Genomic DNA, 23,864 nt, shown 5'->3' with positions numbered 1-23,864 from the left:
GGCTATGCAATGGCTTCCAGATCATGTTTTGGTGGGCAGGGGCAGAGCCTGTCTGCATGGTCTTCCCCACGGTAGGGGTAAAGGAAGAGCCTTGCTGCTCTTGCCCGAGGTCAACACGACTGCCCCTCCCTGGCCTTCCCTTACGGGGCTGGGGAAGGGGCGCTGCTCCCCCTGACCTGCCTGGAGCAGGCATGCTGCAGGTCTGAGGCACTGCCCAGGGGCCTGCCCATGGCTGAGGGCTCATCCTGGCCTTCCTCACCCTGGGGTGGTAAGAATTAGAGGCTGGAAGGTCAGAGGGGAGCAGCGGAGGACAGGCTCAAAGGGTCTGCTCCAGCCCCAGCCTGGACTGGTGTTGGCCAGAACATGGGGGCCACCAGGACAGCAAGGCTACAGCAAAGACAGCACAGCCTGGCCTCGTCTCCAGGCCACACCTCTGCCGGAGCCCCTGGGGGACAGCCCCACCCAGAGCGGGGCCACGGTGGGCAAGGGGAAAACAGTGTGTCTGTGCCGTTTGGGCCCGTGAGCCAAGAGAGAAGAGGCACCTCTTTGCTGGCCTGTCACCTAACAGGCAGATGGCCCTGGTTTGCAGTGAGTGTTTTGTGTGCCTCTTGGTGAGAGCACACTGGTCACGCGACCTCCGTGTGCCCTGTGGATGCACATGGCAGGTCCTTGCTGGTGGCTTTCCCACTCACAGGATGCACTGTTTCCAGCTTTGCTGCTTCTCAAAAGAGACAGTGTGTCCAGAAGAGACGGACCATGGGCTGTAAGGACAGGTCCCGATGCTTGGAGGCTCTGCACACACAGAGCAAGCGATGGTGATGGACAGAAGGGAACACGCAAGTCCCCGTGAGCCCCCACTGAGACCATCAGATGGGGGAACAATCCAGCTGAGCTTGGCTCGCCTCCAGGTCCCTTTGGGATGGACATATTCCACTCTGCGGCTGGACAGCATGGGGACCTTGATGCACCTCTGGGGGCGTCAGTAAGAACATCACTGCTGCTCCCTCTGACGCCCGGAGCATCTCTCCATGGTGTCTCGGTCGGCTAGGGCTGCGGAACCGAGTGCCGCATTGGGCCGCTTCAGCAACAGATGTGTTTCCTTACAGTTCTGGAGGCTGCAAGTCCCAGACCAAAGTGTGGCAGGTCCGGTCTCTGGTGAGAGCCGTCCTCCTGGCTGCCAGATGGTCACCGTGTCCTCACGTGACCGTGAGGCCCTCCCTCTGAGCACATGCAGAGTGAGAGCTCTCCCGGTGTCTTTTCCTCTTCCGTAAGGCCTCCCATCTTATTGGATTAGGGCCTCACCTTAGTGACTTCATGTAACCCTCCTGGCCTCCCAAAGACCCCATCTCCAAACGCGGTCACACTGGTGGTTAAGGCTTTAACATATGAATCTTGGGGACACGGCTTAGCCCATGATGTATAGGAAACGAGCTTGGTCATTTTTCTGGTGTGATTCGTATACGTTATCCATGCAGGGATGTGGACAGCGGGCGGGTCTGCACCCTGGAAGGAGACAGGAGCCAGAGCCCTGCCCGGCCACCACGTGCCCCGGGGCCACGAACAAATCACAGCCCCTCCGTGCTTTTGCTTTTGCTCCTGATGATGGCTGCAAGCGATCCCTCTGCCCCACGGAGCGGATGTGGGAAGGGAAATGGGGGTAACGGGTGAAGGCTCTCAGAACAAGGCCGAGGCCACGCTAGGGAGAGCTAGCCTCCCGTCCCTGCTGCTCGCCCTCCGCTCCTCACCGCTTCCCACGGCAAGCCACCTACGTCCTCCTCCCAGGAACATTTATACACCAACAGAAACGGAGCCAGACTCACGAGACACACAGCGAGGGGCACGGGCTGAGACACAGGGCTCGGGGAAGCCATGCGGCGGACACAGGACAGCAAGACACAGACGTGTGGCCAGACGCCCTGCGAGTGCCCAAGCCCGCAGCACTGCGCACCTTACCTCGGAAGTAGGGGATGTAATGATGTCTGAACACGGATGTAGGGCTTGGGTGTTGGGACAGGGACAGGCAGCTACTGGTACCAACACTCACAGTACCAGCTGCGGGCAACAGAGAGCAAGTCAGAGTCCACCCCGCGCTCGCTGGCCGCAAAGCCACAAAATATTCCTAGGCCCCACTCTGCTAGGAACATTTTTGCTTCCTCTCCCGAAGAAAGCACACCTTTTTGAGGCACCTGAGGGGGGTCACCAGATACGCTTTAGACCAGTCTGCCCCAGCTTCCGAGTGAGGACTCCCTGCCCGCTGAGGGACAGGGCGGCAGCCCCGGGGCTGCTGGACTTTACCCACCAGCCCCGGAGCCCCGCCTGTCACTCCACTCCGAGGCTCCTTGGCGTCAGAGGCTGGTGGGGAGCAGCTGGCCAGACCGGGGCGAGTGCGCACCTGACGGCCACGTGGCTGACGTGCTGACATACACGTGTTGGCTCTCCGAGGTGACCGCGTGGCCAGGCACAGCCACCAAACCCAGGTGACCCAAAACACAGTGCTCGGGGGTCAGGAGGGGGGCCTGGGAGAGGGCACTGAGGAGGCTGACTGCCCTTCACCCTCACTCGCCTGCTCGCCTGCTCGCTCGCTCACTCATTCATTTGCTCACTCACACATTCACTCACTCACACACTCACAACACACACTTGCTCAGTCACTTGCTCACTTGCTCACTCACTCACTCGCTTGCTCACTCACACTCTCACTCATTCACTCACTCACTTGCTTACTCACGAACTCACTTATTCATTCACTCACACACTCATTCCCTCCCTCCCTCACACACTCACTGGCTCATTCATTCATTTGCTCACTCATTTGCTCACTTATCCATTCACTCAGTCACTCATTTGCTCACTCATTCATTCACACACTCACTCACTCACTTGCTTACTCATTCATTCATTCATACACTCACTGGTTCATTCACTCATTTGCTTACTTGTTCATTCACATTCTTGCTCACATGCTCACTCACTCACTGGCTTACTCATTTGCTCACTCATTTATTCACTCATTCATACTCACTGGCTCACTCATTCACTCACTCATTCATTCATACACTCGCTCACTCACTCACTCATTGGATAACTCACTCATTCGCTCACTCATTCACACACTTGCTCACTCACATCCTCACTGATTCAACCACTTTCCACTTATTGAGCAGGATGTTCCAAGAACATTGCAGGGAGTCCATGAAAATAACTTTGCAAATGAATGAGTTGATTTTTCCACAAAGGCTGTGAAAATTCGAGCTGTAGTCCATGGATGTGGAAATGGAGTCATGCGGCAGCTGGCCACGGAGGAAGCAGCTTGGAAAAACCCCTCACGGAGGCAGTGTGTGCATGGAGTGTCCCTGTGGCTTTGACACACCAAGGGCAACGATGAGTTTTCAAAGCTAAGGGCAAGCAATACAGAGCTGGGCGCCAGGCAGGGAAGGAGGTGGACTGGGAGTGGATAGCACCCTGCCCCAGGCATCTCCCTGCTGGGAGGGGGCAGTGGCCTCTCACCAACTGTCCCATGGGGATGACTGTCTTTGGGGCCACCGACCCAACTACATGTGAAGTGTCAACAAGTATTCTAACTATTTTTTGGCCATTAATGCTACCCTCACAGCTCAACCCCTCCCCCCCGGACCCACATGAGCTTGGGATGAGTAGACCTCTGGTCTCCCCCATCGATGCTGCTTCACCTTTCTGATATCTCTGCCACTGAAACACCCGCTAGATTCTAAGTACTTGGTGCTGCCTGCGTGTTTCAGCAGACGTCCCTCTAATTATTAGGGTAACTAGCTGCCTGTGTTCCTCCCTCCTAGACATGAGAGGGGCCAGCCTTCATGGACACGTTACAGGGACAGGCTTTCCCATCACTTACTGGCAATCCCACACCCGGCCCTTGAGTAAAGGAAGACAGATTCATAAGAGGAAAAGAAACACGTACAGCTTCGTTGGGGGGTAGAGCAGCCATGGGGTTTAAGTACCTGGACGGCTGTAGTGCTGGGGCGACCGTGAGGTCGGAGTGTAGCGCCCGAGACTGACCGACCCAGTGGAGCTGGGGCTGGAGGTCCGGCACTGCTTGTAGGAGCGGTCATCCTGATCCCCCTGGGAGGGAAGACAGCCTAGTGAACCCCGGAGTCGAGGGCACTGCCCCCGCCACCACCCCCATGCCGCACATTCACCCTCCTCCCAGTGTTTGACTCAACGTGGCCCCAGGATGAAAGCCTCTGCACCTGCAGGGCACACCTGGAGAGCCAGGGAGGGGCCTGGCCTTGGGCCAACACTCCCCTTGGCCTGAGCACAGTCCCCATGCCCCCAGGTCCCAGGGAACAGTGTCTCCATCAGCCCCTCCCTATGTCTGGGCTCCCAAAGATGTGGTGGAGGCACCTGGCTCCCCAACACCCTCTTGGGGCCCCTCCAGCCCCGTCCTTTCTAGGACCCAAGCTCCTTACAACCATGACATTTTGAGAGATTTGAGAACCATGAGATTCTGTGTTCTCCTCCCCCCTCCTCCCACTCAACAGGGACTCCCAGGTATAGGAAGTAGGAAGGCACCCCTCCCCGGCCCGAAGGCCAGGTTGAGTCAGACCCACAAGCACTGGCCCACAACACTCCATTCAAGCAGGATGAGCAAGTGTTTGGAGTGGTCAGAGCAGGTGGCAGGTGGTATGAGATGGCATGACACCGTGGTATGGGGAAGAGCAGGCTGCTGGGCCCATCACAGCCGGGCACGCTGGCCAGAGTTGTGAGACAGCCCAGCCCAGCATCCCGCCGTGGGGTGGACGCTGTTGCTTTGCCCCTGAGGCCAGCACAGGGATAAGCACACGGGAGATGAGAGTCTGGGTCTGGTACTCACAGCTCTCACCCTTTCTGAGCTGACCTCTGCCCCCTAAGAACCAGTGGGGCCACTGTCCCTAACTCCTGCCTGTGCCCCTACCTCCACGCTTTGCCCAGGCCAGCCCTCTGGCTGGGATCGCACCTGCCAGCTGTCACCTGTGCTCCACTCTGAGCCTGCCTGGCCCGTCTCACCCACGGTGATGGGCACTCTCTCCCCAGAGGTAGTGGCATCTCTGGGCATCCTCCGCACACACAGCCCCACCGGCCAGCTTCCACCCCAAGGGCGTCCTGTCCTTGCCTAGCCTGTCTGGGGCTCGCCAGCCACATGTGGTTTTCGAGGCTGGGCGTTGAGGGCCGCTCGTCCGGGCTGGTTGCCACATTCCTGGATCTGAGGGTTTGGTGCCCATGCAGATTGAAGTCTAATTGGCACCTGTCCATGCCACTGAGTAGCTTTGAGAAACAGGAAGACAGCTGCTGACTATAAATGCTCTTAGATAGGGAAATGCTTCCAGAATTTTCATCTGCGTGGATCCAGGTGCTTCAGAGGTTCCACTCAGAGGAGTGTGAGGTGGGCCTAGGCTAACCCGGGATCCAGGGCTTTTTCCCTACAGGAAGCCAGGACCCAGACCTCGAGAATGCCATATCCCACGTATCGGCGACTGCAGGGCCAACAGGTGTACTGGGGAAGCATGCAGATGAGACCTGATTATAAAAATAACCAACACCAAGGACGGCACTTCAGGCTCCGAGGACCATGGCCCCAGACCTCACAGTCAAGAGCCACAGAGGCCCTCCTGGGGGTGCCGTGGGTGGTTATGTTTATAACCCGGGTGGCAGTACCACAAGCCGGGGGGGCATTGGCTGGGGGGCAGGCAGTTACCTCGGTCGGCGTTGGCGAAAGTACCTGTGGGGACTGTGGACACAACACACAGAGTGTCCTGTTAGTGTCTCAGCACCAGGCGGTCACTTGGGGGAGGGGGGACAAGAAACAGCATAGGGCACAGATGTCCCCGTGACCAGCCCCTCCTCCATAGGGAAAGGAACCCCACCCCAAGACACGACACAGGATTTCAGAACCTTCTTTTTGAAGACATACAGTCAATGGCACCCTGAGAAAGAGGTTCCCAGGACACTTCTTCACACCAACCCTGGAGTGTGCCTCCATCCTGGCCCTCCTCGATGCCCACTGCTCTCCCAAGAGGACATAATTTCCAAGAGGAAGACCATCAGTTCAGGGCACAGGGTGGCAACATCCTATGAGCCTAGCAGCCTTGGTTTTCTCCAGAAAGGAGAGACAAGGGGCCCAGAGAAAAGAGGGCCTTTCTGGGCCTCAGGGCTTGGGGAGTCCTCTCTCCATAGAATGGAAAGGGTAAGTGTCTCCCAATCTTCCCATTTCATGGAAGGGGAGATGGAGGCTCAGGGAGATAAAGCCAGGTCTCTGAGCATTTCCCTGCCGGAATCCTGCATTGATGGCAATTGCCAGGAGGCTGCCATTCCCAAGAAGCCACCAGAGCTGTCCAGCCTGAGGCCCGTGTCTGCTCAGCTGACCCCTGACCCTCCTTCTGTGGCTTCCTGGCCCCCACCCCATCATCTGCCCACAGAAGGGCCCCCACAGACACCACCACCGAGCAAGCTCCCAGCCACAGTGTGGCAGGGCCTGAAGAGGGGACAGCCCTGGGGGGCCTGAGATGGGGGAGCAGGGGCCTCTGACGCCCCCAGGTGATGGCAGAAGCCGGTGTGAAGGCCACGGTGACCAGGGCTGGCTAACCTGGCCCCAGTCCCACCTCAGCCTCTGTGAGCTGCATGGCCCTGGGCAGGCACGTCCCCAGAGCCTGGTGCCCTCCTCTGCATCCTGGGACAATCGCTGCCACAGCGCGGGGTGACAGGACGCACAGGACAGTCTGGGACAGGGTTGGGTGAGGAGGCCGGAGGGGTGAGTGGTGACCCTGACAGTTCGGACACAGCTCAGCCACGGCAGCGTGACCGGCCAGTGGACACAGGATTTCTGTCCCCCTGGGCTGTCCAGCACCTGGCAGGAAAGCCTCAGTGTGTGAACACATCTGTCCCAGGACCGCACGGCCCTCCCTTCTCACGTCCCCACACCCCCTGGCAGGAATCACTTGTGGTGCACAGACTGTGCACCGTTGGAGGCATGTGGTGTCAGGAACCTCATGACTCAGGCTCCGTGTGTGGCTCACCTCCTTGCATGCAAGGCTGTGCTCTGTTTGTGTGCTGACATTCAGGGGACCCATAAGGAGCAGAACAGAGGGTGACCAGGCTCCACAGCCACGTGCACATGTGGCATTCACAGTGGCCCTGCCTCTGGCTGGGGACCCATGAGCCAGTCAGCATAGAAAGCTCAAGCTCGAACCAGGGAGGTGTTCCAAGGCTTCCAATGGGTGGAACCCAGGCCTCTAGATCTCCCGCGTCTCAGAGGAAGCATGAAGGGCAGTTAAGGAAACAGCCAGCATGTGGTCTTAGGGGGCGGAAAGGCCTGGATTTGTTCAGCTCTGCGGCTCACCGCTTGGGGGACCCCGGCCAAGTCAGCTGACCTCTCTGACCCTCTTCCAGGGCTGTCCACTGCAGTGCAGACCAGATGCTAGATGATAAAGCCCCATGCACAGCACAGCTCACATGGTAGGTGGGTGCAGATAGGGACCCCACGGCCACACCCGAGTCTGAACACCACCAAAGACTGGGGAAAATCAGGAGCAGACTCCATGTAAAATGGAGAAGAGCCAAGAGGAAGAAGTCACCAGGGAAGGACACCACCAATGGGGCACTAGGGAAGCGATCGCTGGTGGTCCAAACAGGTGGCCCAATCGGCTCCAGGAAGTCATGAGACAGAGGGGCAGGCCAGCTGCTGGGGGTGGCAGCCAGGCCAGGGATGTTTTGGAAGGAAGAAAAGGATCCATTTTATACAATATGTGAATCATCCCAAATTTGAGAAGATGGGGAGACTCTCAATTGGTTCTCAGCACTTTCCCACATCAGCACATTTCCACCCTCCATCCTGCCAGGACGAGCAGAGCCTCTTTAAGGGGGATGCGCACCGGCCACCAGAGGGGATTACGGGAGGCCGGGGGTCAGAGAGGGCGGAGGCGGACCGGGCCTGCCGTGGGCGCACCACCCGCCGCGGGGGCCGTACCTCGTGGCAGCTCTGCCTGCCGGCCGCCGAGTGACTGATGTACGGCGAGTAGGAGATCATGTCGGGGCGGTCGATGTTATAGATGGCCTTGCTTTTAGGAAGAGCCGCCAAGTCCCTGTAGTCGAGAATCTCATCGCCCAGCTTCGCCTGAGAGAGAAAGCAGAGGGCACAGTAGATCTACGACCCAGAGGGCGGCAGGTCTGGCGGCCGCGTGGACGGCGGGGCCCCCCCAGGAGCAGGCTTGGGGAAATGCAGGGGCAAAGGCACGTGCGGGGGCTCCTCATGGTCCTGCAGGCCTGGGTCCCTGGGCCCCGTCAGAGAAGACCACAGGGTCCTAAGGAAGTGTGTTCTCTGAGCCTCCACTTCTCTCCCTCCCCAAGTGGGAGGGACGGTTATGTGGGACAGCCCCAGGGTCAGAGGTAGAGCCGGTGAGCTGCCTGGCACCGAGCCAGCACACAGCGAGACTCAGTCCATGGCCTAGACATTTGTGCATGCACAGGTGAAAATGCACATGTGTGTGTGTATATACAAATACATGGATACATATGCATACACATATCCACAAGCACACATAACGTGCATTGTGCATGCACACAAACACATACACCCATGTGTGAGTACATGCAAATATATAGCACGTGAAAACACACCGACATACAAACATACATGTGCATGCATGCAGGCAACATATGTGCAAGCATGCAAACACATACGTGTTAAAATAGACATATGCAGACCCTTAAAAGTCACACATATATACATGTGTCTACGTGCAAATACACATACACATTCATGCATATGCACACCTATGACATGTACGTGTATGTGTGCATTTAAATATACATATAGTGTGTACATACACGTGTACACACATGCAAGCACCGTGTATACACTTATGCACATGCACATAGAGGATGTGCCCAGGACTATGGACTCATTCATACCCACGGCCAAATACTAGGACACACTAGCACATGCACTTGCACAACTTGTATATGCCCATACCCTCTCACATACGCACACTTGCAGACATACCACATACCCTCCTACACAGACCACATGCTCACTTTCTCACTCATCTCTCACGCTAGCATACGTGCTCACACACACTCCCACACCAATCCACATTCACACCCCTCATGCCCACACCCTCACACATACACACTTACACATAGTCACACACTGGCACACATACTCATGCCCCCAAACTCACACCCACACGCTCCCATGCAATGGCACATATTTGCACACACAATCACACTCACCCAAACTACACACTTCCACACACCCATGGTCACACTCACGTTTGCATGCACATGTACACACACAACAGTGTTGAGCACTTCAGATATGGCAGCAAAGTGCCTGACACTTGATGGGTTAGCTGGGATATGACCTCAGGTAAGGCTAGGACCATACCTGGTCCACAGCAGGTGCTCACTGGTGACGTACTTGGAGCCACTACATTTGCTCAGGTGAGAGCCACTGACCACCCGCTCCCCTGTGACCTGTCCTTCCCCTGCATCACCTCACCACTCCCAGGCTATTGCCCCGGCCCCTGCCACTCCTCCCTGGCTCCGGGGGCCTGCCTGGGGGCACGTGGCTGAGACAGGTCCTAGAGCTGTGCAGAACCACACACACACACACACACACACACACACACACAACCCTCAGCTGTCATGGCAGGGACGATGATCTGTGTCGGTCCCCATGCTCCTGTTGTGGGTGCCAACATTCCCATCCATCCTGGAGGGAACACACGTGGTCACCTCCTCCCCACCATGTCTCCCTCAGGATTCATCTCAGTCTGGCCTTGTCAGCCGTGGGCAAAGCTGGCAGTCAGGCTGCCCCACTAGCTCGGCTCTACCTAAACCCCAAGAGAACCTTCTTCTCAAGCCCAGTGTTCCCAGCGACTGAGCCAGGGCCAGCATGGGGCACACACTCTCTCTGCAGTGGGACTAGCTGCCCTGTTCCAACCCAGGTGGCTCTGGTCTAGGCCCTCACTGCTCTCATCTAGACCTGGTAAGAGCCTCCTGGCTCTCCGGCTGCACTTGCCCTGAACAAACATCACCGACAGCACCTGCCGACACCACGAGATCTTCCCTGGGATGACACTGGTCTAAGTCTTTCATTATTCACTCACCAAATACTCACAGTGAGCCCATGATGGGAGCACCCACAGTTACTCCACTTCCTAGACATGGAAAGCAAAGCCCAGAGAGGATAGGTAGCTCACCCAGAGTCACAGAGCCAGGGAGGTAGGTGGTGGGAAGAGACCCGGGTTGTCTGACTCCAGAGCCATGTTCCCCACCATCACTCTCTTCTCTGCCAGGCCTGTGTCTCTGGAGCTTGAGCAGCACACTGCCCTCCAATGCAAATCTTCCGGCAGCCCCTCTGGGTGGATGACGCAAGCCCTTGCTGCAGCCCCCAAATGCAGTGTTGGCATTCCTGGCCTGCTCCCCCTGAGGCTCCGCATGCCAGGGTTCAGTAGCCCCAGCCCACCTCCCCTAGGAAGCCTTCCCAGACCACTTGACTCCAAGGCTCTCATGAGTTGGTGAGTGCTCCTGGGGTAAACACTGCCATCTGTGATGTAGGTTGAGCATGAACATCTGATGTCTCAGACCTCTGACTCTTCCCTGTGGAGCCCTGGGCAGGGTTCGGAAGTCCTGAGCTCAAATCCTAAGTCTGTCATTTGTAGTCAGGATGAGCCTTGATCAGAACTTTTGAACTGCTCCTCAGGGGCTCTCATGCCCCTGCTTATCCTAGTGGTTTACCTTTCTGTTTGTGCGGAGCTCCTTACAGCTCCCCAGCCACCCGGAGCCCAAAGACCTGGCACCTGCTGCTGTCTCAGTAATGCCCCTCCTTGACCTCTGTGCCTAGCTCACCCTCTGGTTCTTCCAGACTCTGTCCAGGTCCCCCTCTTGGAAACACCATCCCTGTTTCCCTCCACCATCCGGCTTGGATGTTTGTCTCCTTTAAAGGTGCTGACGTTGGTTGGTGCATCTGTCTCCCCTGCTCTGGGGCTGGCAGCTCCCAGGGATCCATGACTATCTGATTCACCATGGAGTTCCTCGCCCTAATCTGTGCCTGGCACAGCAAGGTCCTTGGGACATGCTTGCCAAACTGAAGTAAAATCCATGGGGCATTTGCCAAAATCAGCTGGATTCTCTGGGCCGTTTTACAAGACGAGAACATCACCTATGTCTTGTCTACCCACTGGATTTTGTGAACATCAAATCAAAGCTGACACTGGAATGAGGGGCGAGGCAAGGCCTGCACTCAAAGGTCCCTATGCAGATGGACCCCCTTCCCTGCCTCGGGCCCCGCTACCATCAGAGCACATGCCCGCCTGTGGCTCTCAGCCCTGCAATGCACGGGTCAGCAAGGCTGGCCCTGCCCTGGGTTAGCCCCCAACAGCAGGGATCAGAGAGGTGGCCTGATGGCACCAATACTGCCCGCTCCCACCCTGGACAAGAGTCTCTGGTCCTGGCTCCCCGGCATCTGTCCTGCCCCGTAGGCTCACAGATCCATCCTGTCCCATTGCCGGCCTAGGGGCGGTTGCCGTGACAACAGGCTATGCTCTCTAATTGGTGGAAGGCCACCGGGGTATGTAGGTGTTCATGAGATTTCTCTTCACTTATTTCTCTCCCATGCTCCATCTAGCATAATAAAAATAATAGTATGTGCCCATATACCACAGAATCCTCACAATAAGCTGTCATAATAATACATTATCATGTAATAATGTTGATTTTATGCTATGCCTAGTTACTGATTTACTGCCATGGCGAAGAAAGGTTACAATAAAATCTCATGACCTCATTTGGGTTAAAAAAAAATTACACACAGAGAAAAGAGACCTAAGGGGCGTGCCCCAAAATATTAGCAGTGGCTACTCTGGCTGGTAGGATAGTGAATGCTATCCATTTCCTCTTGCGCTGGAGGGCTGCCGAGCAGCTGGCATCCTTCGGGGACCTGAGCACCCTCCCGAGGCCCAGCACTGAGCAGTGTCAGGTGCACAGTAGGCCAGCAACAGATGCCAGCAGAAGACCAAAGAGAAAGCAGGGCAGAGCCCTGAGAGATGAAGGGCTGCTTCACCAGATGCACAGCTCCCTGGTGAAGGATTCCATGGGTGTGTGCCGACTGGGTGCTCACACCACCCTCATGTGTGGGGGAGAGCCGGGGTACTCTGGCCTGTGGCCTGCCAGGCAGATGTGGCCAAGCTGGGCGCTGGCCATGGTGCATGGACCCCACATGTTGGAATTGGACGTGTGTGCTCTTGGGTGGAGGCTCCCAGGTTCAAGACTGTGTTGCAAATTTCTGCACATCTCTGAATAGCATCTAAGTGGGTGAAGCAACCCCAGGAGGAAGGAGGAGGAGCGCGGGATGAACCCTGCTGTACCCTGCACTCATTGCACCTCCATGGGTTCGGTTCAGATGCAGGAGACTGAATTAAATTAACTTGTTGGAGGACTTCTGTTTAAAACTGGCATCCAGGGCACCCGTATTCGCCGAGCAGGAAGTTTATCTAAGCTGATACCATCTGCCTTGGTCGAATGCACACCCAGTAAGCTCCACTGTGGACTGTCACAGGGCCTTTAAAGTAGCTGGGGCCACAGTGGTCAGTGTCCCTGCTCACTGTCATGATCGTGCAAGGACCTAGGTCCTTGACAAACACCAGTTTGTTGAAAAAGGTAGCTCACACTCAGCAAGCAGTTATTACAGGCCACACAGTAACCACTGTGAGCACTGCCCACACCAGGCGCCCTGCGAAGCACTCAACAGATATGGTCTGACTGAAGTAACAGGGATCATATTTAGGATCTTCCATGACGTTGATGGCATCATGGGCTGAATTTATGTCCTGCCAAATACGCATGTGGAAGCCTTCACCCCCAGGACCTCAGGTGTGACCGCGATTGGAGATGGGGTCTTTGCAGAGGTGATTACGATCAAACGAGGTCACTAGGATGGACCCCGATCCAATCTGACTGGTGATCTTATAAGAAGAGATCAGAACACAGACGTGCACAGAGGGGCGGCCACGAGAGGAGACTTCAGGTCAGGAGGGGGCCCTCAGGAGGACCGGCCCTGCCCACACCCGGATCTGACTCCCAGCTTTCCGGACTGGGAAAGACTACATTTTTGTGGTTGAAGCCACCTGGTCTCTGAGATTTATTTGCCAATGGCGGCCAAGCTACGAGCACAGATGTCACACTGATCATTGTGGTGAGCATTTCCTAAGTCCTCCTTCTGGCCCAGGGCTGCACTCAGGGCTCCCACGCAGTCCCTCCGTGGGCCCTGGACAGCAGCGACTGTGGGTCGCTTTGGTACAGATGAGCTCTCAAGGCTCAAAGAGGCTAGCTCCTCACCCAAGGGCACACAGCTGGTCTGATGACTTCATACCGCCTTTCTGAGCCTCTGAGCACACATTCACAAAGCGCCACTCTGCAATTCACCCTCCGGGCTCGCAACGGTCACGCTCTCCCAAGGACTAGAGTATGTGGTATTGTTACCTATCAGAATTAGGGTCAGGAATGCCTCTGCATCCAACTAGTATGAGATTCAGGGCTGAAAAGGTATCAGGAAGAGCAAATCCAACCCCCATTGTGTCATAGAAAACAAACGTCCTGACCGGGCGGGAGGGGGATGGGAGAAGCCACGTGCCCCAAGTCACCTGCTGTTCCTTGCAGGAGCGGAGCCAGGCCCAGATGCCCAGTCCAGGGCTTGCCCCTTCCCCCTCCTTGCACCTTGAGTCCTGGAGCTCTTCCCCAGATGATGAAGTCTGGTACTCACAGGAAAATCCGCACGCGTAAATTATGCACACATACACGCATACACACACGCACACACTCATATGCATACACATACCCATGTGCACAGGCACACACCCATACACATCCCATATGCACATACACACAACCATACACACACATCCCCATATAGACACATACACACCTGTATACACAGGACTGCACACATACATGTACACACACCCAGTGCACAAACCCCCATATACACACAAACATCCATATACACACATATATACATCCATATGCACACACATACACCTGTACACATACACTCATATGCACACACACTTATACACACATATACCCATATACACACATACACACCCATATGCACACCCCACATATACCTGTACACATATACACCCATATTCATACACATACACACCCACAGGCACACATACACCCATATGCACACACACATATACCTATGCACACACACACACATGCATACACACATACACTCTAATAAAAATGGGATTGCATAACACAAATTATCCTCAACATGCTTTTCGTAGGAGCATGTTAGAAACACCACTCAGGGTAACAGGGGCAGATCTGCACCAGTATTGGTAGCACCTGCCCAGTCCCATGTGCTTCCAAGGATTATTTATTCAGGCAAGCCTTAGCTTAGCTGTCCTTAGCAGGACAGGGACACCATACTAATCTGACACCACTGTGGACAACAGTGTGAACACATCTCTGTGCCCCATTGCCCTTTAACAGGGTAGCACAAGAGTCCTCAAGGCTCCAAGTGAGCCCCACGAAGTCTGCAGCAGGCTGTGCCTCACGGCAGTGGCGAGAATACTGGCCCTGCACCCCAAAGCCTGAGGACACCGCAGCCCCTTAGGGCACCCCCAGCAATGACCCAGGCCCCGACTATCCCACCACCTACCCCCCAGCCCTCCAACTCACATAGATCACGCGGCTTGGAGACCCCGAGGTGCTGGAAGCAGGTACAGAAATGATGCTCTCTGAGGAGCTCCTGGTTTCCTGGAAAGGAGGAGACAGGAGACTGAATACAGAATATGTTGATGACAGAACCTTCCAGATGCAATTATCACAGGTCACACTCCAATAGAAATGCCAGTAACGAGATTTTTTTTCTGCAGGTTGAAAGAATTCTTAAAATAAACACACAGGCTTGAATGAGCTGCCGGAAAGCTATAATCAGACGGACGCAGCAGGTGCCACCCACTACAAGCACAGCAGCGAGCTCTCTGCATGGTTGGAAACACTCTGATGACCGCTCGGCTTGCACGCACAGAAATTATCTGTTTTTTGGAAGGACAAGAGCAAGTGATACATTTTCAAGTGATTCTGCACACTCTGATGGCAAAGGCCATCGCTTTTACCCAGAATTTTGCTGCTCAGAGATGTTATTTTCCAGCTAGGTTATGGGGCTGGGGGGTTATTGTTCGTCCTACCAGCCCAATCCACTGCTCTCAGAGTCTGCAGCCACCACCCCTGTGACCTGTTCCTCAAATGTCCATCCCAACCCTCCTCCCTCCCCAAGCACATCTCCTGCTTTCCCTGAGGTTCTGGTTTCCTTGGCCTCTCCTCTGTCCCCGGCATCAGGGCCATCCACCCCTGGACACTCTCCCTCTTGCCCTACTCCCTGGCCTGAGTCTCTCCCCACCTGCAGGGCGTGACCTGGCAGCTGCCCGCCTCTCCTGCTCCAGCTTCAGCCCTGACTGGACCACCCACCGCCTGGCTTTCCCAGGCCTCCCCAGCCGAGAACCTGGACCTGCCTCCCCACCCTGCTGGCAGCTCCCGCTGCTGCCTCCTTTCTGGCTGCCAACCCTCCTGGCCCACAGCCTCTGCAGTGGTGCCAGCAGCCTGGAGAGGGCCATGTTGGAGGCTGAACTGTGACTCCCAAAACTCATATGTTGAAGCCTTAACCCCTCATTCCCAGGAACGGGACCATGTTTGGAGAGAGGGCATTTAAGGATGTAATTAAGGTAAGATGATGTCACTAGGGTGGGTCCTGATCCAATCTGATGAGGGTCCTTATAAGATAGAGGAGATCGGGGGACACCTGGGAGGCTCAGTGGTTGAACGCCTGCCTTCAGCTCAGGGTGTGATCCTGGAGTCCCAGGATCGAGTCCCACATCGGGTTCCCTGCATGGAGCCTGCTTCTCCCTCTGCCTGTGTCTCTGCCTCTCTCTCTGTGTTGTCTCTCATGAATAAATAAATAAAATACTTAAAAAAAATGATAGAGGAGATTGGGACACAGACACACACAGAGGACGACCACGTGAGGACAAAGGAGTAGGCAGCTATAGACTCGCCGAGGAAGGAGGCCTCAGAGAGAGCCACCCCTACCCGCACTTTGAGCCAGGACCCTCAGCCTCCGGGACTGGGAGAGAATAAATTTCTGCTGGTTGAGCAACCAGACTGCAGCATTTTATACAGTGGCCCCAGGACACTAACATGGGCCGGGGAGCCCTCCCCTCCCAGCTGGATGACACCCGGCTCCTCCTACACTCAGCAGGACACCACCAAGGACAGGACAACATGAGATGCAGACTGGAGGCCACCATGGTGGTGGGAGGGACAAACCTGTAAGGCATAGGGGGTGGTGCCCCGGGACACTTGGTGGCAACCCTGGGCGTGCATCTGGGGAGGAAAGAGAAGAGGAAGAGGAGGTGATGCTGGGGCTCACCTCCTCACCTGCCCACGCATCAGTGCTGGCCTGCCCCCTCCACCCAAGCTCCTGGTTATGCATGGCCAGCTTCCTCCAGGACCAGGTGGGGGGCCGCGCCTTTCCCTCAGGACCTGCTTTGTCTCCCAGGGCCCCAGCTATATCCACCCCAGTGCTGGATGGGGCACTGACCTGGGGCTTCCAAAGGCCAGTGAGACTCAGCCCGACCCCACCACAGAGTCTGGAGTCCTTGGCTTTCTCCAGGTAAGACACAGCGTCACGTGCTATTTGCAGAGAGGATCCCCAGACAGCTCACAGGTATGTTTCTCCCTGGGCCTGTGCTCCGGTGGCCCACCCTACTGGCCCCAAATGAGGTCCATATGCATTTTATACATTTGGAAAAACCCTTTGAGTCTCTGCTTCCTTCTCTATAAGATGGAAAAACCTTCCTAAGGGGCACTTTCCTTTTCTGAGGATCTAACCAGAGAGACGACATGTTGGGGGCTCAGTGCTGACGAATTGTCTTCACTTTTACTTTGGCTCAACTTGGGCTCAGGAGTGCCTCCCGGCACGGGGGGTGACACCACCCTGACCAGGGCGCTTGGGCTGCCTCAGTGGCCACTGGGGCTGCGTGTGCTCCAGTGCGTGCAAGGCATCCCCAGCCGGCAGCCCCTCACGCTCTATGCCCTGTCCATCCCCAGACGTGAGGGAGCGGGATTCCCGGCTTTCTCTCACTTTCTCTCTATCTGGACTCCAATATGCCCAAAGGAGCCCCATAATTAATCAGTACCCACTTGTGTTCTTGGGGGCTTGTTCACACCCACAGAGACAGACAGGGCTGGGCTGCTGGCCCACAGCCCCATCCCCAATCAGCCTGGCCCGGGCAGGCACAGTCCCGTAACAGCCTGGTTCTCATGGGGTCACATACAAGTCACACTGACACGGTGCGAGGGGCCCGACTCCCACTCATCTCCATGTTAAAGCCACGAGCCCCAGGTCACACAGCGGGGCAGAGGCAGAGCCAGGCTGCAGCACGGAGGCTTGCTCTACCGCCCCAGGATGCTGCTAGGAATTCTGGGGTCACCCACGTTCGGCCAGCACGCCCTTGTGTTTGGGCCTCTCCGGCCAGTCCCCCCACAGTGGGTAGCTGAGACCTCTGTGTCCAGGGTGAAAGGCAGGGCACTGCCTCTTGAACCTGCAGCCATGGTGCTCGCAGCCTGTGGAATCGGCCAGGCCAGCCCAGGCTGCCTCCCTCCCACCAAGTCTGCTCCCCCCGACCCTGCCCCAGTCCTGGCCTAACCCGCCCCCCTTCACCATGCATGGAGTGCCTCTCCAGCCGCTTCGCGGGCCGGGGCCACCCCCTGCCACGACTCTCAGATCACTGGCTCCACAGGCACAGGCCTTGAGCCTGAAAAGGCCGGGCCCTGTGACTCACCTCCCACACCACCTGCCGAGGCTTGGCTCCAGTAAGACATCACCTCCCTGCATCCCACCCCTTAGGCCCCCATTCAGTTGCTCTGTCCCTCCCTGTCGCCCCTGAAGCACCCTGCACCCCGGAGCCTGCCCACCCCACTAGTTGTCAGGGGGCACCTCTAGACCACTCTTTCTCATCTCTGCATTCCACCAGCTAGCAAGATACTCAGTAGGTGCTCAGCGGCTGGCTGTGTGTTGAATGGTCACATGACCCAATGACCAAGGATGCACCAGGGATGGGCAATCAGGGCCACAGCCTTCTGGAAGGTTTTCCTTGGGCACCCTCAGCAGACACCCAGGAGCCATCGTGTCCCAAGGGGTGGCCATGCACCAGGGGTATCCAGTCAGGGAAGACAGAGGGGCCTCCCCCTCCTAGCCCATCTTCACAGGAAATCCCAGTGCTGGTTTCTCTTGCTGGAGAACAACTCAGAGGCACGGACTGAGCTGGTCCAGAGCCACAAGGAGGAACACTTGTTAAATGACTGGTTACTGGTCAGTTAATGGTGAGTTAGCTCTTGTCTGGGTTACCAGGTAGCAGTAGAGCCAGGTCCACCTGAGGGGGGGGGTGCGACTTTCAGAGAGAGTTAGCAATGCCTGCACCCCCTCTGCTGCATTTCTCAGGGGCCTGCCCGGCCAAGCTGACCTGAAGCTGACCAGGGCTGGCTGCTTCATGCTCCTGAACTGGCTTGCACGAAATGAACAGTACAGAAGAGTACAGCTCTGTCTTCCTGTTGCCCAGGCTGGGAGCAGCCAGCCTGGCTGGGAGGATCATCTCCAAGGGGACCCGTGTGCCCAGGGAACACCATCTGTGCCTGCCCCGTCCACTCACTGCCGGCCCCGCCCCGGGTCTATTCTCACTTCTCAGGCGAGACAGAGGAGGCTCTGAGGAGCCAGAGTGAGGGAAGGTGAAATGCAGGACAAGAAGGGCATGACTGGGGCCTGGATCCTGTCCCAGGACACAGAGGGCAGGCCCTAAGTGGGCCAGCCCTGGGGCACGGCACCAGGGGGACAGCTGTTCTCAGGGGACCAGACGTTCCCAAGGTGTTTGCAGAGACACAGCCCAGGAAGCCAGCCCTGGCTAGGCAATGACCCTTTTCTTATTCCCTGTCCAGCATTCAGAGGGGCACCTCTTCCTCTGGGCCAGTGACTGCGGTCACCACAGGTTGACTCCCTGTGGACCCCAAAGCCAGTTCCACAGCCAGGTCCAGAATCCAGGAGCAGGTCTGGCCATCCCCACCTGTCCTGGAATGGGCTAGCCATGGGCGTGGGCCCCCATCCTAACCCAGTCACTCTCAGGAGATGGGCTTGGAGGCTTCTCAGACATGGGCTCCCTCCATTAGGTCCCTCAGGCAGGCCTTTGGGTTGGGATTCGGGCAGGAGTCCCACAGACAAAGGTCAGGACCCTGTGTGACTTTAGGGTCAAGGATGTTGCCTGGCTCATCTCTGAGGCCCAGGGTGGCCCAGGGCAGCTTATAGAGGGAACTGTGGGCTGTATTAGCCATCTGACACAATGGTGCATAGTTGTGATGTGCCCGCCACTTACTGTGACCCTGGTCATGGACATGACAAACTAGGCATGGTGCATCATCTGTGAGCAAGCCCATGCCTGTGAACATAGTGCCATGCAGTGGTCACCCACAGTGACCAAAGGGACCCTGCAGATGTGACTAAGGAGCCGGAGTTTGGAGGTCACCGGATGACATGGGTGGGCTCCCTGGGATCTCAGGTCCTTGTGAGGAAGGCAGGGGGGTCAGGGCACATGTACTGACAGACAGAGGGGTGTCTGAGTGATGCAGGGCCTCTAGACATGGGAATGGAGGAGGAGGGCGCTCTCCCTGGAGCCTCCAGAGCGAGCACAGCCCACCGACCCATCCTCAACTTCCGGCCTCCAGAAGTAAGGGAGCCCATTTATGGTTCTTTAAGCCACTACATTTGTGGTCATTCACAACAGCAGCCACCAGAACAGCTATAGTCACCAGCTTCCTCCCGTGGTCTCCACAGCTCTGTGTCCCTGGAGCTGGGAGACGGCTGTCATGTGGATCTGTCTCCTTCCTCACCTTCACACAGCCTCCTGTGTGGGGCCTTGGGATGGGTGCCATCCTGCACATGCTCAATGTGAGGGCCCCCTGGCAGTGGGGACCCAAGACCAGGCAAAGGGGCAGCAGCTGTGGTCCCACAGACTGAGGAGCAGGGGGCAGGGAGAAGGCTGGGCAGGCGCTCTTGGCCCCATCCCAATGTTCTTTAATTTGGGCTATGGTTCTGGGAATTCAGCCAAAATGATGACAGGTGCCATCTGTGCGCATGGGGAGCAGTGGGCCTGGCCACCCAATCCCCCTGGGGTCCCTTCCCAGGCTCTGGGCCTTCCTGGGTCTCCTTCACCAGCCAACATCCTGGTGAACCTCAGAGGCCCGAGTCCAGGGGAATTCCATCCAGCCCCACCAGAAGGTCCCAAATCCTGCTAGTTCTGGGGGTGGGGCTGGCTCGGGCCTGCCAGTGGGGTGGTGTGCATGCTGTAGAGCTAATGGGCGAGGGGACTCTGTCCGTCCTGCCTGGAGCCCTCCCTCTAGGGCTGCCCGGTCTCATCCTGCAGGCTGGGCTCCGATCCCACTTCCTCCAGAGGCCTTCCCTGACCGTGTGTCCTGCCTCCCCCACCTCCATCCCATCCCCTGGTGTCCTCATTCTCCCACCACCTGCCTTTGTTGCAAATCTGCTTGTGTAGGGGTTAATTACTGTCTCTTCCAGGAAAGTCAGTCCTGAGAGGACACCTGTGCCCACCTCTTTCCTCACAGCTGCACATCTGTGCCTGGTGCCCAGCTGTGTCTCTGAGCGGTAAAGAATTTGACTTTGCCCAGATGGAGGGCTGGCCTGCACCCGCGGCCCTGGGGGTGATCTGTGCCCACGGACAGCATGTTCGTTCAGGGAGGGGGTTGGCCACACCCAACAGTCTAAGGGGCGGGGCTGGCATCACGGGAGAGATCAGCCACGTGATGTGGGGGCGTCCAGGGTCGGCCACCTGGACAGTGAAATCAACCCTGTGGCAGCAAATCAATGAACCAATCAGTCAGTGAGGCCCCAGGAAGATCTCAGGACACAGAGCTTCCCGGCCTGGCAAACCTCGGTGCATCGGGTCACACATGGGCTGCGAAGTACCAGGTCCCATCTGCCGGGGAGAGGACCCTCCCGGACCCTGCCCCCCGCGCCTCCCCCTTTGGATCACTTCATGCATATCCGCTCCTGTAATAAACCCTAACTGTGAATGTTAACAGTTTTGGTGAGTCTGTGAGTCTTTCCCACGAATGAATAAGAGCAATTTGGGGCCCCTCAAACTTGCAGCAGGTGTCACAGGTGTGGGTGGTCCGGGGAGTGCTGGGATTGCCGCTAACGTCACAGGGGTTCCCAACTGTTGCAGCCCTCATGCCCGCTGGGCCAGTGGAGAGGTCGGCGGGCCGGGACGGGAAGTGCTGAGGTGCCCCGCCCCACCCTGCCCCGCCCTCAGCTGACCCACTGGCACACCTCGGCACCCCTGGGCTAATGCCACCTGGCCCATGGCCCCGGCGCCACCAGCCCGTGAACTGACAAAAGCCGGTGACCACACGCGGGCGCTGAAGAACGCGCTGGAGCAAGTAGTAAATTGTACCAACCTTGTTTTTGTCTTCAGTTCTGGCTGCTTGTCGGCACGCCGGGTGCCAGATGGAGGAACCTGCGGACAGATTCCCGAGAGGGAGGGTTCAGTGATTCTGCCCACGATGCAGGGCTGTGCAGAAAGCCAGAAGTGGGGTGCACATGGACGCTCGTTCACCCACCCATCCTCTGTGCTGGAGTGGGTGCTGGGCCTGGGGCAAGCAGGCCACTGCCCTGCCCCAGGAGATCACGGCATCCAGAGGAGGCTTCGTAGAAGAGGGGTGGCAGGGTGCTTCTAATTCAGAGACAGGGGAGAGGACGGGCTGCCCCTGTGTGTGGTGCACAGCTGGGGCAGTGGGAACCAGCTCAGGAATGGGGACTGGGAGGCAAGAGCTCTTGGATGGGCGGCAGGATGGGGAGCCTTGGCTGGGAACTGGGGTGTGGGGTAGAGAACAGATCTGGGGGCCAGAGGCCGGACACAAGCTTCCAGCACTGCCCCGACCCTGTCACTAACACTCTGGGTCTCTGTGCCCTTCCTGCCTCAGTTTCCCCAGCAGCCAGGGCGGCCCTGCCACCCATGCCAACATCCAGCACCATCAAGGTAACAAGAGCCCCACATGTCCTGAATTTTCCTAATTCAAGCTCAGGTTCTCCAGGTGTCAGATTGTTCCCATCTGCAAACAGGGCCGATACCATCCCTACCTCACGAGGCCATCGTGACGCCACGTCGCTGACCATGGCTGATGCACTAGCTGTACGACCATGGTTTATCTTGTGCAGGGTGGCCTCAGTGCACGTCAGCCCTCCCTGAGCCCCATCATTCAGGGCCCGGAGCTCCTGTCCTCCCTCTGGGGCCTCCCTGGACCTCAGCCTGACCCCCTCACCCACTCTGCTGCCATCTAGGTTCAACGGCCCATCAAGAAGGGGGCTGTTTCTGCCCCATTCCCTCACCTGCCCTCCCCCCCAACCCAGACAAGCCACAGAGGGCCTAGCATGTAATAGGGACTTACAAGTGTGTGTGAGGGAAGAGCGACATCCTAGTTCTTGCAGAGCCTTCCAGCCCACATGATCTAACTTATAACTGCCCTTCCCTGGCTAAACATCTGTGTTGGCCTGGAGCTCCTGGGGAGACCACGATTTAGTCTGTGTGTGTGTGTGTGTGTGTGTGTGTGTGTGTGTGTAAAACATTCATTTTTAACAGCTGTTTACAATTACAAGAGTAATAGGTAAGCAATTGATATTCCTTATTAAAAATTAAAGAAACCCAACAAAACATAAATAAGAAAATTAAAACCAGCTACAACCTCCTGCCCACGCGGCTCAGGTGGCCTTCTAGCATTTCCTGTGCTTTTTTCAGAGAATGTGGATAATGCTGTACAAACATAGTCTTGTACCCTATGATTGTTGTTTAAGATGTCCAGAACAGTTCTCCCATATAATTAAAAATCAAAGCATAACCGTAGGGCCATGGGACATTCCACCATGCAGGGAGAGGAGGGTTTATCTATTGCTCGCCCACTGGTTGTGCTATTTTATTTCTAAAGTCATGTTAGCGGGGAGGTGGGGGTCCCTGGCATGCAAGTCCTAGCACATCTCACTTACTTACTTAAGGACTTCCTAGAAATGGAGTCTTGGCTCCAAGGGCATGGGCATTTTTGAGGCTCTTGATGCAAACTGGTGATTTCCCAATGTTTGCCACAATCCGCCAGATAAGAGGCCCATTTCCTTGATCCATCAAAACGGGGACATACCCTTGCTTTATAATCAACCCACTGGGGAAAAACAGCCTCTAAGTGTTATTTTCATGTGGGTCTCCCTGATAATGACAGAGCGTCCTATATTTATTGGAAAGGGATCACCCCGGTAGGTTGTGCTGTGGTAGTGGGGATGCGTGGGCGTCCTCCGTCTCCACGGAGGACATGAGGCTCACTGGGGCCCCTGTTCTTCAGAGCTTCCACTGTACGGGATTCATCACCAACACCTTGATGGAGTGGGCCAGGCAGAGGGTCTCAGGGTGTCCAGGCGGGGGCGGGGGCCAGACACCCAGGCTCTGGTGTTCCACCGTGTGGAGATGGAAACCCCTGCTCTCGGTCCACCCCTGGTCATACCCACTGGGACCTCTGAGGCTGGGAGAGGGGATGGGACTGGCTTTGTATCCCTGGGAAAGTCACGGCAGGGCCCGCTTAAGGAATGGGTTGCCAGCCTCAGCCCAGAGCCATGAAGAGGGTCTTTATTCCCTGAGACTGGGTCCCCCTTGATGGCGAGCTCGGGCCAGGGGCCGCCGTCCCAGTGCCATTGTGCTGGGCATCGGGAAGGCCTGAAAGCACTATTTATGGTG

The 23,864-nt window shown here is 56.7% G+C and overlaps 1 protein-coding gene across 19 annotated transcripts in view; it reads right to left on the bottom strand.

Annotated features, from left to right (window-relative positions):
• ABLIM2 (actin binding LIM protein family member 2) overlaps positions 1-23,864 on the bottom strand; it is a 141,430-nt gene that overhangs the window by 42,891 nt on the left and 74,675 nt on the right. For 8 of the 19 annotated variants that reach the window (XM_055326106.1, XM_055326104.1, XM_055326105.1 and 5 more), the window contains exons 8-13: positions 21,547-21,605; positions 14,704-14,781; positions 7,979-8,125; positions 5,711-5,743; positions 3,978-4,098; positions 1,954-2,052 (exon numbers count right to left, since the gene is read on the bottom strand). In XM_055326106.1, coding sequence (XP_055182081.1) covers positions 1,954-2,052; positions 3,978-4,098; positions 5,711-5,743; positions 7,979-8,125; positions 14,704-14,781; positions 21,547-21,605 — 537 coding nt within the window. The remainder of the gene's footprint in view (positions 1-1,953; positions 2,053-3,977; positions 4,099-5,710; positions 5,744-7,978; positions 8,126-14,703; positions 14,782-21,546; positions 21,606-23,864) is intronic. The other 11 variants (XM_055326108.1, XM_055326117.1, XM_055326118.1 and 8 more) reach the window with 3 other exon arrangements.

Source organism: Nyctereutes procyonoides, unplaced genomic scaffold (genome assembly GCF_905146905.1).
Source record: "Nyctereutes procyonoides isolate TBG_1078 unplaced genomic scaffold, NYPRO_anot_genome, whole genome shotgun sequence".
Classification (NCBI taxonomy): domain Eukaryota; kingdom Metazoa; phylum Chordata; class Mammalia; order Carnivora; family Canidae; genus Nyctereutes; species Nyctereutes procyonoides.
This window is presented reverse-complemented; position numbering and strand designations above follow the sequence as displayed.